Source organism: Amblyraja radiata, chromosome 4 (genome assembly GCF_010909765.2).
Source record: "Amblyraja radiata isolate CabotCenter1 chromosome 4, sAmbRad1.1.pri, whole genome shotgun sequence".
Lineage (NCBI taxonomy): Eukaryota > Metazoa > Chordata > Chondrichthyes > Rajiformes > Rajidae > Amblyraja > Amblyraja radiata.
The window spans coordinates 51,386,720-51,404,668 of record NC_045959.1 but is presented as its reverse complement, the minus strand read 5'-3'; the positions used below and the strand labels follow the sequence as shown (position 1 = coordinate 51,404,668).

Sequence of the window (17,949 nt, the reverse complement as noted above, 5' to 3'; positions counted from 1 at the left end):
TATCCGGCGCCGCTCTGGGCCCCTACTCCCCCTGCCTGACGACATTTATTCAGGGACTGATATGCAGGTAAAATTCAGGGGGTGATTCTGTACGGATTTTATCCCGAAGGTGTATGTGGGTTAATTTAAACTAAACGAATCAATCAGTCGATGCAAGCGGCGGTTCCCGCCCGGTTTTGGCGCCAGTTTTGAACGCGGAGCGAGACCACGCGACGGTTGGGAGCGGCGGGTCCTGACGTCACGTGAGAGTGACGCACGGGGGGGCAGTGACGTTAGCGGAGGGGCGTGGCTTGTGCATCGGCGGGCGTTTGGGGGGATGGGCCTGATGACGTCTGACCGACGTGTAACTTCGGCAGAGGGGCGTGGTCTGGCACACCGTCGTGCGATTGGTGAAGGGGGTTATTGACGTCAAAGCGGAGGCCTGTCTTGGGGGTTATGGGCGGGGCATGCTGACGTAGGGCCGTGACGCGTGCGGAGGGCGTGGCCTCAGGGGTCGACGATGTCAGCGGGGGCGGGGCCTGTTGGCCGTGGAGACGCGGTGGAGCCGCCGCCTCTCCCGCCCAGAGCCGCCGCTACACCCGGGCAAAGGCCGAGGCTGGCATGGCGCTGCCGCCCGAGAAAGCCTCCGAGCTGAAGCAGATCATTCGCAACCAGCTGTCGCAGGTGAGCCCGTCCCCCGAAGCTGCTGTCGGCCGCCTGGCCGAGCCCGGGGTCCGCAAGAAAAGTGCCAGAGGGACTGGAGCAAAGTTCTGGAAACTCACTCACTTAGCGGCTCAGGCAGCATCTCTGGAGAATGAGGGCTGTCTGTCCCGCTGAGTTACTCCAACCTTCTCCAGATTTTGTCTAATCTTGTACATAACGATGTAACAAGTAGAATGTATAAGGGAGAGCCGGTGGATGTAGTGTATCTGGACTTTCAAAAAGCCTTTGACATGGTCCCACACAAGAGATTACTGTGCAAAATTAGAGCACTTGGCAGACAGGAAGCAAAGAGTAGGAATTTACGGGTCCTTTGCAGAATGGCAGGCAGTGACTAGTGGGGTGCCGCAAGGCTCGGTGCTGGGACACCAGTTATTTACAATATATGTTAACTATTTACACAAAGTAATTAAATGTAACATCTCCAAGTTTGCGGATGAAACAAATCTGGGTGGCAGTGTGAGCTGCGAGGAGGATGCTATGAGGTTACAGGGTGACTTGATTGGGTGAGTGGGCAGATAGATGCAATATAATGTGGATAAATGTGAGGTTATCCACTTTAGTGGCAAGAACAAGAAGACAGGTTATTATCTGAATTTTCTGTCAGATTAGGAAAAGGGCAGGTGCAACGAGACCTGAGTGTGCTTGTACACCAGTCCCTGACAGTAAGCATTCAAAAGGGAACTGCAGATGCTGGAATATCGAAGGTACACAAAATTGCTGGGGAAACTCAGCGGGTGCAGCAGCATCTATGGAGCGAAGGAAATAGGCGACGTTTCGGGCCGAAACCCTTCTTCAGACTGGAGATATGGAGAAGAAACCCTTCTTCAGACACCGAGTCTGAAGAAGGGTTTCGGCCCGAAACGTCGCCTATTTCCTTCGCTCCATAGATGCTGCTGCACCCGCTGAGTTTCCCCAGCAATTTTGTGTACCTTCCTGACAGTAAGCATGCAGGTACTGCAGGCAGTGAAGAAAGCAAATGGCATGTTGTCCTTCATAGCGAGAAGATTTGAGTATAGGAGCAAGGAGGTCCTGCTGCAGTTGTACATATGATGACCGAATGGGTCCACCGGGCTTGTATTCACTGGAATTTAGAAGGATGAGAGGATATCTTATAGAAACATATAAAATTCTTAAGAGATTGGACAGGCTAGATGCAGGAAAAATGTTTCCCATGTTGCGGGAGTCCAGAACCAGGGGTCACGGTTTAAGAATAAGATGTAGGCCATTTAGGACTGAGATGAGGAAAAACCTTTTCACCCAGAAAGTTGTAAATCTGTGGAATTCTCTGCCACAGAAGGCAGTGGAGGCCAATTCACTGGATGTTTTCAAGGGGAATTAGATTGAGCTCTTAGGGATAAAATCTCAATGTACAACAATATTTTGTTATCTTGCATAGTTTAAAAAGTAGAGACATGGGAACTGCAGATGCTAATTTACGAGGGGAAAAAATAAAGTGCTGGAGGAACGTCGGATCATGCAGCATCTCTGGAGAACATATTCTTTAGCGATACTGCCTGTCTTGCAGAGTCACTCCAGCGTTATATGTCCTTTCAGTTTTTAACCATATAACCATATAACAATTACAGCACGGAAACAGGCCATCTCGGACCTACAAGTCCGTGCCGAACAACTTTTTTCCCTTAGTCCCCTTAGTCCCACCTGCCTGCACTCATACCATAACCCTCCATTCCCTTCTCATCCATATGCCTATCCAATTTATTTTTAAATTATACCAACGAACCTGCCGCCACCACTTCCACTGGAAGCTCATTCCACACCGCTACCACTCTCTGAGTAAAGAGGTTCCCCCTCATGTTACCCCTAAACTTCTGTCCCTTAATTCTGAAGTCATGTCCTCTTGTTTGAATCTTCCCTATTCTCAAAGGGAAAAGCTTGATCACATCAACTCTGTCTATCCCTCTCATCATTTTAAAGACCTCTATCAAGTCCCCCCTTAACCTTCTGCGCTCCAGAGAATAAAGATCTAACTTATTCAACCTATCTCTGTAACTTAGTTGTTGAAACCCAGGCAACATTCTAGTAAATCTCCTCTGTACTCTCTCTATTTTGTTGACATCCTTCCTATAATTGGGCGACCAAAATTGTACACCATACTCCAGATTTGGTCTCACCAATGCCTTGTACAATTTTAACATTACATCCCAGCTTCTATACTCAATGCTCTGATTTATAAAGGCTAGCATACCAAAAGCTTTCTTTACCACCCTATCTATATGAGATTCCACCTTCAAGGAACTATGCACGGTTATTCCCAGATCCCTCTGTTCAACTGTATTCTTCAATTCCCTACCATTTATCATGTACGTCCTATTTTGATTTGTCCTGCCAAGGTGTAACACCTCACATTTATCAGCATTAAACTCCATCTGCCATCTTTCAGCCCATTTTTCCAAATGGCCTAAATCACTCTGTAGACTTTGGAAATCCTCTTCATTATCCACAACACCCCCTATCTTGGTATCATCTGCATACTTACTAATCCAATTTACCACCCCTTCATCCAGATCATTGATGTACATGACAAACAACAAAAGACCCAACACAGATCCCTGAGGCACCCCACTAGTCACCTGCCTCCAACCCGACAAACAGCCATCCACCATTAGCCTCTGGCTTCTCCCATTCAGCCACTGCTGAATCCATCTTGCTATTCCTGCATTTATACCCAACAGTTTAACCTTCTTAACCAACCTTCCATGAGGAACCTTGTCAAAGGCCTTACTAAAGTCCATATAGACAACATCCACTGCTTTACCCTCGTCAATTTCCCTAGTAATCTCTTCAAAAAATTCAAGAAGATTAGTCAAACATGACCTTCCAGGCACAAATCCATGTTGACTGTTCCTAATCAGACCCTGTTTATCCAGATGCTTATATATATTATCTCTAAGTATCTTTTCCATTAATTTGCCCACCACTGGTTAAACTAACAGGTCTATAATTGCTAGGTTTACTCTTAGAACCCTTTTTAAACAATGGAACAATATGCGCAGTACGCCAATCCTCGGGGACTATTCCCGTTTCTAATGACATTTGAAATATTTCTGTCATAGCCCCGGCTATTTCTACACTAACTTCCCTCAATGTCCTAGGGAATATCCTGTCAGGTCCTGGAGACTTATCCACTTTTATATTTTTCAAAAGTGTCAGTACTTCTTTTACTTTGAAACTCATAGTATCCATAACTACTCTACTCGTTTCCCTTACCTCACATAATTCAATATCCTTCTCCTTGGTGAATACCGAAGAAAATAAATTGTTCAATATCTCCCCCATCTCTTTTGGCTCTGCAGATAGCTGCCCACTCTGTTACTCCAATGGACCAATTTTATCCCTCGTTATCCTTTTGCTATTAATATAGCTGTAGAAACCCTTTGGATTTACTTTCACCTTACTTGCCAAAGCAACCTCATATCTTCTTTTAGCTTTTCTAATTTCTTTCTTAAGATTCTTTTTACATTCCTTATACTCCACAAGCACCTCATTTACTTCATGCTGCCTATAATTATTGTAGATCTCCCTCTTTTTCCGAACAAGATGTCCAATTTCCCTTGAAAACCAGGGCTCTTTCCAATTTTTACTGTTTCCTTTCAACCGAACAGGAACATAAAGATTCTGTACTCTTAAAATTTCCCCTTTAAATGTCCACCATTTCTCTTCTACATCTTTCCCATAAAACAAAATGTCCCAGTCCACTCCTTTTAAATCATCTCGCATCTCATCAAAGTTAGCCTTTCTCCAATCAAAAATCTCAACCCTAGGTTCAGTTCTGACCTTCTCCATAATTATATTGAAACTAATGGTATTGTGATCACTGGACCCGAAGTGCTCCCCAACGCATACCTCCGCCACCTGTCCCCGCCAGGATATTGGTCCCCCTCGGGTTCAAGTGCAACCCATCCTTTCTGTACAGGTCCCACCTTCCCCAAAAGAAGTCCCAATGATCCAGAAACTTGAATCCCTGCCCTCTGCACCAGTCTTTCAGCCACGCATTTATCCTCCACCTCGCTCCATTCCTACTCTCACTGTCGCGTGGTACAGGCAGTAATCCTGAGATTGTTACCTTTTTGGTCCTTTTCCTTAACTCTCCTCCCAACTCCCTAAATCCTCCCTTCAGGACCTCTTCACTTTTTTTACCTATGTCATTTGTACCAATATGTACCACGACCTCAGGCTCCTCTCCCTCTGATTTCAGGATATCTTGGATGCGTTGAGACACATCCGAGACCTTGGCACCAGGGAGGCAGACCACCATCCTGGTCTCCCGACTGCGTCCACAGAAACGCCTATCCGACCCCCTAACAATAGAGTCCCCAATTACTATTGCCCTCTTCTTTTTTTCCCTACCTTTCGGAGCAACAGGGCTGGTCTCTGTGCTGGAGGCCCGTCCGCTGTTGCTACCCCCGGGTAGGCTGTCATCCTCATCCGTACTCAAACAGGAGTACTTATTTGCAAGGTGTACCGAAATTGGAGTACTCCCTCGTTCCTGCCTCTGCCCCTTGCCCTTCCTTAGCGTGACCCATATGTCTCTCTCCCGTGGTTTTGGAGTGACCACCTCCCTATAACTCCCCTCTATGACCTCGTCACTCTCCCTGACCAGACAGAGGTCATCGAGCTGCTGCTCCAGGAACCTAATACGGTCCCTTAGGAGCCCCATCTCTCTGCACCTGGTGCAGATGTGGACGTCTGGAGGGCCATCCGACACCATGACCTCCCACATCTGAAGAAACTTTTTTAAATTGTTTTATTTTTCATTCTATCTTCCAAACTGAATAATTCCACATTTTTAGCCCATCATGGGTGTTGTAGCCCATCTGCTACATGTCCACCTACTAAAGCTATCCATGTCCCTTTGGATGTGTAATGTAAGCACTTTGCAAATATCTTCCTTCAGTATGATGATTCCTTCAGTATGTGATTTCAGTGCCTGTCACTTTAATTCTCTTTACACCTACTGTGACCTCTTATTGGCCTGAAATACTTCAATGATGCCCAACGTTGGCGCTGTTGGGATTTAATAAGATACAAAATAAAAGACGAAGCACGCTAGCCAGCCCACTAAACTCGCATTTCCATTCATTAAGATTGTGGTTGATTATCCACCTTGATGCCATTTTCCACCACTATTCTAGTTTAGTTGACTATTGTCACGTGTACTGGGGTACAGTGAAAATACTTTTGTTGCATGCCATCCAGTCAGCGAAAATACTATACATGATTACAATCAAGCTTTCCACAATGTACAGATACAGGACAAAGGGTACAATATTTAGTGCAAGATAAACTATTCTAAATGTAAAGTCTGATTAAAGGTAGTCCGAGGTTCTCCAATGAGGTAGATGGAACGTCAGGGTCACCCCCTAGTTGGTGATAGGACGTTTCAGATGTGAAAGAATAGACAGTGAAGCATCCACAAGGTGATTTTCAACATCAGTAACCTTGGGATTGAAACTTACTAGAAATAAGTTATTCTCTCGCTTCAACGGGCTGGTCAGGTTTTGAGGTCCATAGTAGAAGTACTGGCGCAGCGGTGGAGTTGCTGCCTTACAGCGCCAGAGACCCGGGTTTGAACCCGACTACAGGTGCTCCCTGTGCAGAGTTTGTATGTTCTCCCCGTGACTGCATGGACTGCTTCGATTTCCTCCCACATTCCAAAGGTGTGCAGACTTGTAGATTGATTGGCTATGGTAAATTGTTCCTAATGTGTAGGATAGTGCTAGTGTACGGTTGATGGCTGGTCGGCGCGGACTCGGTGGGCGGAAGGGCCTGTTTCCGCGCGGTATCTCTAAACTAAACTATGTATTTGCTTCCTTTGTGACATTTGTAAATACAAATACACAATACGCAGAGGGAGGCATTGGCACTTACTTGCCTTTCTAGTGCTTGTTTTTCAGTTTTTGTAGATTGGCAAGAGTATACTTGTCATGATATGACATTTTTGAAGAAGCTTTGAAAGATAACGTACTTCTTGTTCGTTCATTTTAATGTTAATTTTAAACTGGAAATCAGATTTGAAAATGTCCTATGGTAGTAGCTTGCTGAATATTTTTTCACCAGATGAACATCCATGGAAAAATCAGGGATATATTATCGGAGTCAGTCCGGGAGGAATTGGGCAAGAATTCGCAAGGTTTGTCTGAGGCAGATCTTATACAAGCTTTACAACGCCGGGGCATTGTAGATGATGTCATGAAGGAACTCAATTTCTTAACAGTAAGTATTTTACTGCAACCAATGGCATATTTAATCTGAGCAAAATATATGATGTTGTGAAGCTAGAAAGTGTACAGAAAATATTTCTACGTGTGTTCTACGCTATGATTTGAGGACCAAAGCGATAGGGAGGGTTGAGCAGGCTAGGACAGGAGGAGGAGAGGTGATCTTATAGAGGTGTACAAAATCATAAGAGCAATAGATGGGGTAAATGCATTGTATTTTACCCAGAGTTGGGGAATCTAGAACCAGTGGACTTAAGTTTGGGGTGAAGGGGGAAAGATCTAATAGGAACCCGAGGGACAACATTTTTTACACAAAGGGTGGCGGTTGCATGGAACAAGCTGCTAGAAGAGGTAGTTGAAACAGGTAATATCACAATGTTTAAAAATATTTAGACCGACACATGGATATAATAGGTTTAGAGGGATGTGGGCCAAACACAGGCTAGTGTCTAGTGTAGATGGGGCATGTTGGTCGACGTGGGTAAGTTGGGCCAAAGTGCTTGTTTATACAATGTATGAGTCTCTGACTTAAAAACTAAAATTTGAAAACATTGTTGATTTGTTGTCACTGCTATTAGTGTACAGTGTTTCTTTTAAATTATGACAAAGACCGCATTATTTTTTCATCACCTGTTGTGTCCTCTTAAGGGATATTTAATAGTTTTTGGTAGACAAAAATGCTGGAGAAACTCAGCGGGTGAGGCAGCATCTATGGAGCGAAGGAAATAGGTGACGTTTCGGGTCGAGACCCTTCTTCAGACTGATGGGGGGGGGGGGGGAGGGGGCCGGGAAGAAGAAAAGAAGAGGCGGAGGCTGTGGGAGAGCTGGGTTGGGGAGGAGGAGGAGGGAGAATGCAAGGACTACCTAAAATTGGAGAAGTCAATGTTCATAACGTTGGGGTGTAAACTGCCCAAGCGAAATATGAGGTGCTGCTCCTCCAATTTGCGGTGGGACTCACTCTGGAAATGGAGGAGGCCCAGGTCAGATTCAGAATGGGAGGTGGGGGTTGAAGTGCTGAGCCACCGGGAGATCAGGTTGGTTAATGCGAGCTGTGCAGAGGTGTTGGGCGAAGCGATCGCCAAGCCTGCGCTTGGTCTCACCGATGGAGAGCAGTTGACACCTAGAGCAGCGGATGCAATAGATGAGGTTGGTGGAGGTGCAAGTGAACCTCTGCCTCACCTGGAAAGACTAAGCTAGTCTTAGTTTTTGATTATTTTTAAGTTATTTAACTATTAGTTTAAACTATTTTGAGTAGTTTTAACAGTTTTTGATTATTTTTGGATAAATAAAGAGCAAATAGCATAATTGTTTTTAACAAAAAAGGTAGCTGCACAGGTAGATTGGGTGGTGAAGAAAGCCTCACTTGGCTGCGGCAGAGAATATAAAGATTGTGTTACAGCTTTATAAAACAAGTTAAACCACAGCAGGTGGACAACAGTTCTGTTCACCGCCCTAGTGGAACTTGCCATTGGACTGCAGAAGGTGCAGAGGAGGTTCACCAGGATGTTAACTGGATGGAACATTTCAGTTGAGGAGAGGATGGGTTGTTTCTCGAAGCAGTGGAGGCTGAGGTATTGGAGGGGGGGGCGGGGGGCAAAGGAGGAGAAAACATGAAAATGGTACACAAAACTGAGCAGAGATACAGTAGATGTATGGAAGATTTTTCCCAATTGCTGGGGTGTCTACAACTGGAGGACATGGGTTTAGTGTAAGACATATGAGGTGTTCTGACGAAGATATTTTCACTCAATGTTTTGCTTGAACTGGAATGCAGTAACGATGGGCTGGTGGAGACAGGCACTCTCATAACATTTATTGAGTACTTGGATGGCCACTTAAATCGCCACAGTATCGAACGCTTTTGCCCAAATTCTCAAAAACGAGATTAGTGTAGAATGTTAATGTTTGGCATGGAGATGCTGGGCTGAAGGGCCTATTTCTATGACCTTTTCATGAAAATGTAACCATATTGGTAATGGGAATGCTTTAGCAAAGATGAATTTGGGGGGGGGGGGGGGGGAATAGTAAAATGCTTCTTGGTGATCTGAAATTAAAGAGTGTGATATTAAAGGAAGTGTGACAACGTAAAAGTCAACAATAGGGAATTGAAAAGAATCATAATAATCATTGATCTTGTGTGGACTGGTGATAAATAATAGTGATGTCTCTGGAGAATCTGTGTTAGGATATTTGATCCTACCTTTTCTGAACTGGGCTGTACGAGTATAAAAGGACAGTGGTAATTATTGGTTAAACTATAGTTAGCATCTGCTATCTGTTAGTGTAGGAAGCATCCAAACACTGGAAGTATATTGCAAAAGGGATTCATGATAACAACAGATGTGCGAGGTTTTGACTGAACAGAGATTTAAGCGATAAAATGTGAAACGGCTGATTGTTTAGGACTACATTCAATTGGTCTGAAGAAGGGTCTCAAACCAAAATGTCGCCTATTTACTTTGCTCCATAGATGCTGCCTCACCCGCTGAGTTTCTCCAGCATTTTTGTCTACCTTCAATTGATCACAATTAGTTTAGTTTTGTTTTAGAGATGCTACGCGAAAGCAGGTCCTTCGGCCCATGGATTCCGCGCCAACCAGCGATTACCCCGCACAAGAGCACTATCCTGCACACTAGGGACAACATCATTTTACCAAAGCCAATTATCCTACAAACCTGTATGTCTTTGGAGTGTTGGAGGAAGCCGGAGATCCTGGAGAAAACCCAGGCAGGTCACGGGGAGGACGTACAAACTCCGTACACACAGCAAGCGTAGTCAGGATCGAACCTGGGTCTCTGTCGCTGTAAATTAATAAAACTTTCCTAAAATTCGGGTGTGGGAAAAGCGTTGATGAATGGCAGACAGTGATGAAAGAGGAAAGCGAAAAATAAGAAAAACGATGGTGATAATCGTATATCCTGAAGCTGATGGAAATCACTGTCAAATGTATTTGTGAAGCTCGCACGAGTGGTAGGTTAGGTAAATACTAGAAAGAGGAAATGTCAGAAATTGCAAGGAGAGGGCAGTGAATAAAATGGATGATTCTGTTAAGGGGTTCAATTTTATAATTCTACGGGATTCTAAAATACACCTTGAGTATTGCGGCAGTAAAACCGCAAGGTTGTTGTGAAATTGTTAAATCATAAGCAATTTTGATTGATTTTGCTTCCAAAAATGATCATGATAGAATGCCTGATTTTAAAGTGGATGACTGCTAAGTTAATTACATTATGATTTGGTTCCTTGCCAAGTTTTTGTAGTGCTATGATATTGATTTGTGAGGTATTTCAGTTTCTTAACACTTCTCTGTGATATGATGGCAAACTAAAAGTTGAAATACTAAAACTGAGATTGCTTAAGAGTCGGGATGTCAAAGGTACATAAACGAATGGATATTAAATCCTAGGTAGACACAAAATGCTGGAGTAACTCAGCGGGTCAGGCAGCATCTCTGGAGAGACGGAATGGGTGACATTTTGGGTCGAGACCCTTCAGACTATTCAGATATTAAATCCTGATATTGTAATCTCCCAACTGTAATGACCACAGTACAGTTTAACAAAATGAAAAAAAATTAAAATCGGTGTGAAGTTTGCACATTCTCTCTGACCCTCATTTGTTTTCTCCCACATCCCAAAGATGTATATTTAGGTTAGTTGGCCTCAGTAAATTGCCCCTAAATGGGTGAGAAAGTGGGACAACATAGAACCAGTGTGAACGTGATCGATAGTTGGCATGAGCCGAAGGCCTGTTTCCACGCTGTATCTCTAAACTAAACTAAACTATTTAAAAAGGAAAAGATTAGTTAAACATGGTGGACCTATTACAGCCTGAGACAAGTGAAATTATATTGTGGCAATGGCAAATAAATTAAACATTGTTTATTTGTCTTCACACAGCCACCACAAACATCCTGACATAGTGATGAAAACAGTGAATGAGAAGTGCAAAGAAATACACACTAGATAACAAAAAAAGTCAATAAATCCCCACCAAATGACTTTACTTCCAAAGCTTTGTAAGAATAGCTCTGGAGATAATGATGCATTACTTGTCAATTCTCAAAATACGAAATACTTTAGAATGGTTCCTACCGATTGGAAGTTTGCAAATGTAACCTTACTATTTAAGAAGGTAGAGAGAGAAATTGTGGGATTACAGATCAGTTGAACAAACATTAATCCCAACAAAATGGGTATTATTGATGAAATGGTAACAAAGAACTTGGGGAAATATAAATGAGATTAAGTGGCGTCAACATAGATTTACGAAAGGGAAATAATGCTTGACCAAGCTATTGGAATTTTTTGATGTAACTCATGGAAAAAACATAAAGAAAAACAGATTACGTGGTCTGTCTTCAGAAGGCTACCTTTAAGTGGGTGCCACAGCAGAATAAGCAGAATTTGAGCACAGGATTAGGGATAATATGCTGGTATATTGGTTGAACATAAAAACAAATTAGGAGCAAATTAGTCAAATTTATGTTGAGTATTAGTATTGGTTTATTATTGTCACATGTACCAACATACAATGAAAAGTTTTTGTTTGTGTGCTATGCAATTAAATCACTAATACTATACATTATAATACTATACATTAGTATAATCAAGCCATATACAAGTGCAAAGGAGTAGTATGAAGTATCATGTACATAACCAGAGTGCAGAATATAGTTTTGTAGCATTGTACCATTACAGTTCCAGAGGAAAAAGTCCAATGTCCACTATGTGGTAGGTTGGAGGATTGGGACTACACCCTAGCTGATAAGAGGGGAAGAAGCTGTCCCTGAGCCTGATGATGTATGCTTTCAAATGCCTGTATCTTCTGCCTGTAAAGAGAGGGGAGAAGAGGGAATGACTGGAGTAAAAAAGCATCTTGATTATGTTGGTTGTTTTTCTGAGGCAGCGTGAAGCGTCGATGATGGGATTATGATGGATCAGTGTTCAGAACAAGTCGTTCACACCTACATTATTGGCTTAGATGGGAGGATTAAGTAATAATATCTGTGTTTTACTGATGCTAATGGGCCTGTCCCACTTAGGCAATTTTTTTGGCGACTGACGGCGTCTATCATAGCCGTGGCAGGTCGCCAAAAAACCGGCGACTGGACTAATGGGCCTGTCCCTTTAGGCAATTTTTTTTAGGCGACTGCCGGCGAATATGACATTGAAATTCATCGAAGTCAGCAACGTCGACAACTGACGACATCCTAGCGACTGCCTACATTAACCTGGCGACAACCTACGATAGCACCTACGTCAAGCTATGCTCATTTGGCATCAAACCCAAGGTCGCCACTGTCGGCGAAAATCTCTCCACACGTTAAATCAAATTTGGCGACCAGAAAGACGCTACGACTCTGGGCGACTGAGTAGACTACTCGCGAGCATACAGGCAACATCCCGGCGACCATGTGGCGACCGCATAGTCTCCTGTAGTGACCTAAAAAGTCGCCTAAGTGGGACAGGCCCATAAGTATCAGCGGGGCGAGTGATGAGACGCGTCAAATCCAGGCTTAAAATATATATAGACAAGAATAGTGACAATTCAATGGATATAATTTAATGCAGAAAAAGATGGCTTTGAGAGGAAATGTGGACATGCAGTGTATTTTCAACGATTGCAAGGTGTTGCTCAGAGGCAGATGGAGATCCTTGTAAACAAAGCGCAGCGTCAATGTACAGGTGCGACAGGCAATTAAGACAAACCATTTGTTGGATTATTAGCAAGGATAAAAATGCCTTGCTTCGATTGTAAAGACTAATCATGAATATTGTGCACTGAACAGGTCTTTTATCTATGAAAGTTCACCAGATTCATTTCTGGGTTTGAGGATTTGTCTTTTGACCCTTGACATATTGGACCCTTGCTATCTCAATTTAGAAGAATGAGCATTCTCATTGAAAAGTACAAAATCCTTTCAGGGTTTCACAAAATTGATGTTTCCCCTTGCATGGGTATCTAGGATACTCTCACAACTTAAGGGGCTAGCAATTCATAATAGAAAAATTTCTTCTGAGGATAGTGAATCTTTTGCGTTTTCTACGCTATGATCTGGGGGCTCACTCACTATACATATTTATGACAGCTTTCGATAGACCTTTAGAGACTTGGGGAGTGCAAAATGGGATGAATGTAGGAAAATTGTGCAGAATGAAAAAATTCAACTATAGCCTTAACGGGCTGTCCCACTTGGGTGTCATTTGCGCGTCACGCAGGTGGCGCGCGAAGATTTTGTGAATTCCAAAATCCTGGGGCGGCGCAGGCGTCACTGCCTACGTCACCACGCACCATGCGCGCGTAATGCATGCCATGCGCGCATCACGTGTGCGTCGTGACGAGTAAATGATGTCGCGTAAGTGACGCCCAAGTGGGACAGGCCCTTTATTTAGTTGAGGAACAAGTTTAAATGGCCAAACTAAGCTTGTTTCAGCTCTCTGGAGAAACAGTGCTACATATTTTTTTGGGGGGTAACATGGGCTTTGGTGTCGGGATACTAGAATACACCAAAGACGAGGATATTGTAGTGTCTCTTTTTTTATATAAGCCATGTATTTTTTTCATACCCAAGTGAGGTATTTTATTTGAAAGAAAACAATTCAGTGAATGAATTTAATTCAAAACATTAACTGGAATGGCACATCTGTCTTAAGTAATTTGCCCCATGTCACCTGCCTGTGAAACCGAGTTATGCAAATTCAGAGTGGACAATTTTGAAACTTGGACATCTAATGTTTTTGCTAATTTATGTTCCATTATCCTTTTCGTATTGTGTACATCACATTCTCACTGATCTGTAATCTTTGTTGCCTTCTTTGTGTTTCGTACAGAAAAAGCAATTTCCAATTTAGAAGCTGGAAATCGTACAGTGCTGTTTCCTTTATGTGAAATTAATTGCATTGCAACTATTTTTAATTTCCAGGAGGTGCAGGACAAAGAAGCTACAACCAGTTCAAAGCCAGCCACACATTTTGTAGACAAAGAGCCAGCAGAATTAAAAAAAAGTGAGTGGTTCTGGTATTTTATTAATTTGAACACTTTACATTAAAAAAAAACTTTGTAATTAAAAATTTAATTTGATTGCTGTTTGAATTGGGAATAATGTTGAATTTTTGGTCATAGTGTCTGTCCCGAGACTTAAAGCAGTTCAGTCTAATATCACTGCGCAGCTTTCCCACTCTATACCCCTTAGAATTCCACGTTTTGAAGCATAAATCCAGTTTGATTTTGAAAGTTGTTGTGGAATTTATTTATTTTTCATGTTTTGGGTAGTGCAGCCGAAAATTTCACAGACTTACTGACTGACAAAATTCCACCTTGATTCCCATCTTGTTCTTTACTTGTTAATCTCTGACCTCTGGTTACCTGCCCATTTGCCATATTAAAACCCTAACCGTGTCTGCTAAATGTCTGTTAATACGGAATGGAAACATTAGTCTGTAGGAGGGCAAAATGGAGAGTAATTATCTGAAATTGGAGGAATGTGGGGTGAATGTGTTGATCTCCCTCTCCGGATGGAACAAGGACAGAGTTCCCCTGTTCCTCTCACCTTACACTCCACCAGCTTCTGTATCTAACACATCATTCTCCAACATTTCACCCATCTTCAACATGATCCCACCACCAGTCACAACTGCCCATCCACTCCCCTTTCCCCTTCCTCAGAGACCACTCCCTCCGCAACTCCTTAGTTCACTCATCACTTCCCACTCAAACCACTCCCCAAGTACTTTCTCCTGCAGCTGCAGGAGATGGAACACCTGTCCCAATGCCTCCTCCCTCATGTCCATCCAGGGACCCCAGAGTCCTTCCAGGTGTGATGGAGGTACACTTGCACCTCCTTGAACTTCACCTCCTGATGTGGTCTCTTTCACATCGACGAGACCAAACGTAGACTCAGCAAACATTTCGCCGAACACTTGCGCCTTGTCCGCCGACGCCTACAGGATCTCCCGGTTGCTAACTATTTTAAATCCTCTTCTCATTCCCTACTGACCAATCTTTCTGTCCTGGGCTGCCTCCTTTATCAGAATGAGGCCACAAGCAAACTGGTGGAACAGAGCCTCGTATTCCGCTTGGGGAGCTTACAAGTAGGTATGTTGCAAAGCCTACCTGAAGCGTCTTTCAAAATCTGCCGTTGCGGGTGTGCGTGATTTTGGCGCCGTTTAGAGGGGGCGGGTTTAAAACGCGATTTTCTCCAGGCTGTTCAAATCGAAGATGTTCAGCCTAGTTAATTATTAACGAAAAATCGCTGAAAGACCCCGTCGCAAAAGCTATTATTAGGTTTAAAGGCCTTGAATAATAGTTATAGTAGTTTAAAAATCAATCTCTAAACCCGCGAACGCCAGCAAACGCATGGTCTCATAAAGCAAATAGCAGAAGTTAGGTTGTATATTTTAACATTAAAAAGGGCTTCTGAAGATCCCTTTATACAAAATTTAATATTGCGAGTAGCTCATTTTGGGTCCATTATATCGCGCAGTATTTTTCTGGGCATTTGGGGGCACAAATCTACCGCAATGTGAACGTTCTAAACCAGCGCGTTCACAGGATCCCACTAGAAAGCTGATTTAAATGGGCATTTATTTACAGCAATTGAACACTGAATTCCTTCCATTTGGTCTATAAATTAATGTAAATGAGATTTAAAAATCATGTTTTATCGTGAATTATTTGTGAATATTATTTGGACATTTAGGCTATTTAAAAATGTTAATAATTTATTAAGAAATGGATAGATGTTTAGATCTAGTAATTGAAGTCTGAAATTAGCTACAATTAGGTAACTAACTAATTATATGCTTTAATTTCAGGTCATCCAAGTAAGATTATTTTATATTTGTTTCAGAATGCTTCAATCTATGATAACTGAAAATTTCATTCAGTTTTCTTAATTTTTAAGAAAGTTATGGGCTTTTGACTGTTCACGATCACAACTTTTTTGTTATGTCCATAGAAAATCAATAGGGAACAAGATGCTCATTTCCGAGTATGAAAATGGCCATAACTTTTTAAATACTTGAGATATGAAAGTGAATTAGGTGTCAAATTAAACTTATTTTTATGCTTTATCTGATGGGATAAATTACAGACTTGATTTTTAAAATCTCAAAATTTTGTAACATTGCTATTACAAGCTAATGGTATGAACATTGAATTCTCCAATATTTAGGTCAAGAAGCATCAAACCCCTTTCTCACTACCCCCTCCCCTTCCCCCCTTTCCTGTGCCTCACCTGGATGCGCACCTGTTTCTCTCCTCGGCCTTCCATTAAATCTACATTCCTTTTTCTCGCTTCATACTTCTTCTATCCTTATCTCACACCTTGTGCCTTTTCATTTTTGACCTTTGCCCAACCATGCGCCTATCAAAACCTCCCATCACCTGTATCCACCTATAACTCACCAGGCTTTGTCCTGCCCCTTCTCCTAAAATTTTCTCATATCATTTTATATACCATGTTTCCCGGCAATGAAGACGCTATTTTTTACCCAAAAATAAGGCACGAGAATTTACCTGCGTCTTGGAGGTTGTTAGTCAAGAAAGATAGACTGTGGACTCGACCTGGGACTGCAGCTAGGGATCTGGGAACTGAAGCCAGTCCTGGGGACATGAGGGATCTGGGAACTTCAGCTAGTCCCGGGGCACGCAGGCGATGTTGCCGACCCCTAGACTAAACCAAACCCTTGATCCTGTCCCGCCATCCTTTTCTCAAATTTTAGCAATTTAAATTGGAGGTGCGTCTTCATTGCCAGGAAATACGGTACTTCTTATTAGGTCTCCCCTCAGCCTCTGATTTGGATGCATTCTGACAGTTTCAACAGGGGCACTGAGAGAAGGTCTGTAATCTACTTTTCTAATGTTGCTAAGCGGATTCTAGAGCACTTTGAACTAGAGAACTAGAATCGGACTCTAGGACACGATCTAGAAGACAAAATTAGACCACTTTGAGTGCGGCAGAATTTGAGAACATTAAATCATTTGAAGTTACATCGTGAAAACAAGTCATTTATTGCAATTTAAAAGGAAGCACATTTTCAAGTGGTAGATTGAGGAGCTCTGAGATGGAATGGAGGAGGAGCTGTGAATCCTTGAGCATGGTTGATTTAAGGCTAGTCTGCAGGAGCAGCAAGTAATTAGTAAAGCTAATAGAATCTTATTGTCTATTACAAGGGTGGTGGTTTGCCTAGACGATTTGTGGAGTACTGTTACAGTATTGAATGCCTTATTTAAAGAAGGAAGCTAATGCATTAGTAACTATATCCCTGTCATTCCTGAAGTCTGAACATAACATCTATACTAGCTCTCTAGTGCAGTGCAGGTGAAGTGCTCCATTGTCTGAGGAGGCATCTTTACTATGAGGCATGAAACTGAATCATTGTCTGCTATATCAAATGGACAGAAAAGAATAGGAAAGATGTCCCACATATATTCTCAGCCATTATCTTTCAGCAAACCAACATTAGATTAAAAACAAAACATAAAAATGAGGGCAGCACTTGGCACACCGTAGTGCCACTGCCTCACAGAGCCATAGTCCCCGTTCGTACCTGACCTCTGTGTTGAATGTTTGGAATTTACACGTTCTCCCTGTAACCACATGGGTTTCCTCCCACATCCCACCTCTATAATGGTGGGATGTGAGATACCTCTATCACTGGCTTCCCATCTCCCACCGGATCACCTACAAAATCCTGGTCCTCACCTACAAAGCCCTCCACCATCTGGCCCCAACATATCTCATTGACATCCTCTCCCCCTACCAACCCTCACGGTCCCTCAGATCCACATCAGCCGGTCTCCTCTCCATCCACAAGTCCAACCTCCGCAGTTTTGGGGACAGAGCCTTCTCCAGGGCAGCTCCCAGGCTCTGGAACTCCCTCCCCCAACTGATCCGTAATTCCGTGTCCCTCCCCATCTTCCAGTCCCGCCTCAAGACCCATCTCTTCACCTCTGCCTATCCTTAGCCCCACATCCCCGTCCCTTTTCATCTGTGCATTAATTG

General features: G+C 43.0%; 1 protein-coding gene across 3 annotated transcripts in view; it reads left to right on the top strand.

The window, feature by feature from the left end:
• Window positions 1-5: 5 nt before the first annotated feature.
• cep76 (centrosomal protein 76) overlaps window positions 6-17,949 on the top strand; it is a 47,241-nt gene continuing 29,297 nt past the window's right edge. The window contains exons 1-3 of one of the 3 annotated variants that reach the window (XM_033019421.1): window positions 6-89; window positions 6,781-6,936; window positions 13,867-13,948. In XM_033019421.1, coding sequence (XP_032875312.1) covers window positions 6,781-6,936; window positions 13,867-13,948 — 238 coding nt within the window. In that variant the 5' untranslated portion in view covers window positions 6-89. Of the gene's footprint in view, window positions 90-446; window positions 664-6,780; window positions 6,937-13,866; window positions 13,949-17,949 lie in introns of those variants that run through there. The other 2 variants (XM_033019420.1, XM_033019422.1) reach the window with 2 other exon arrangements.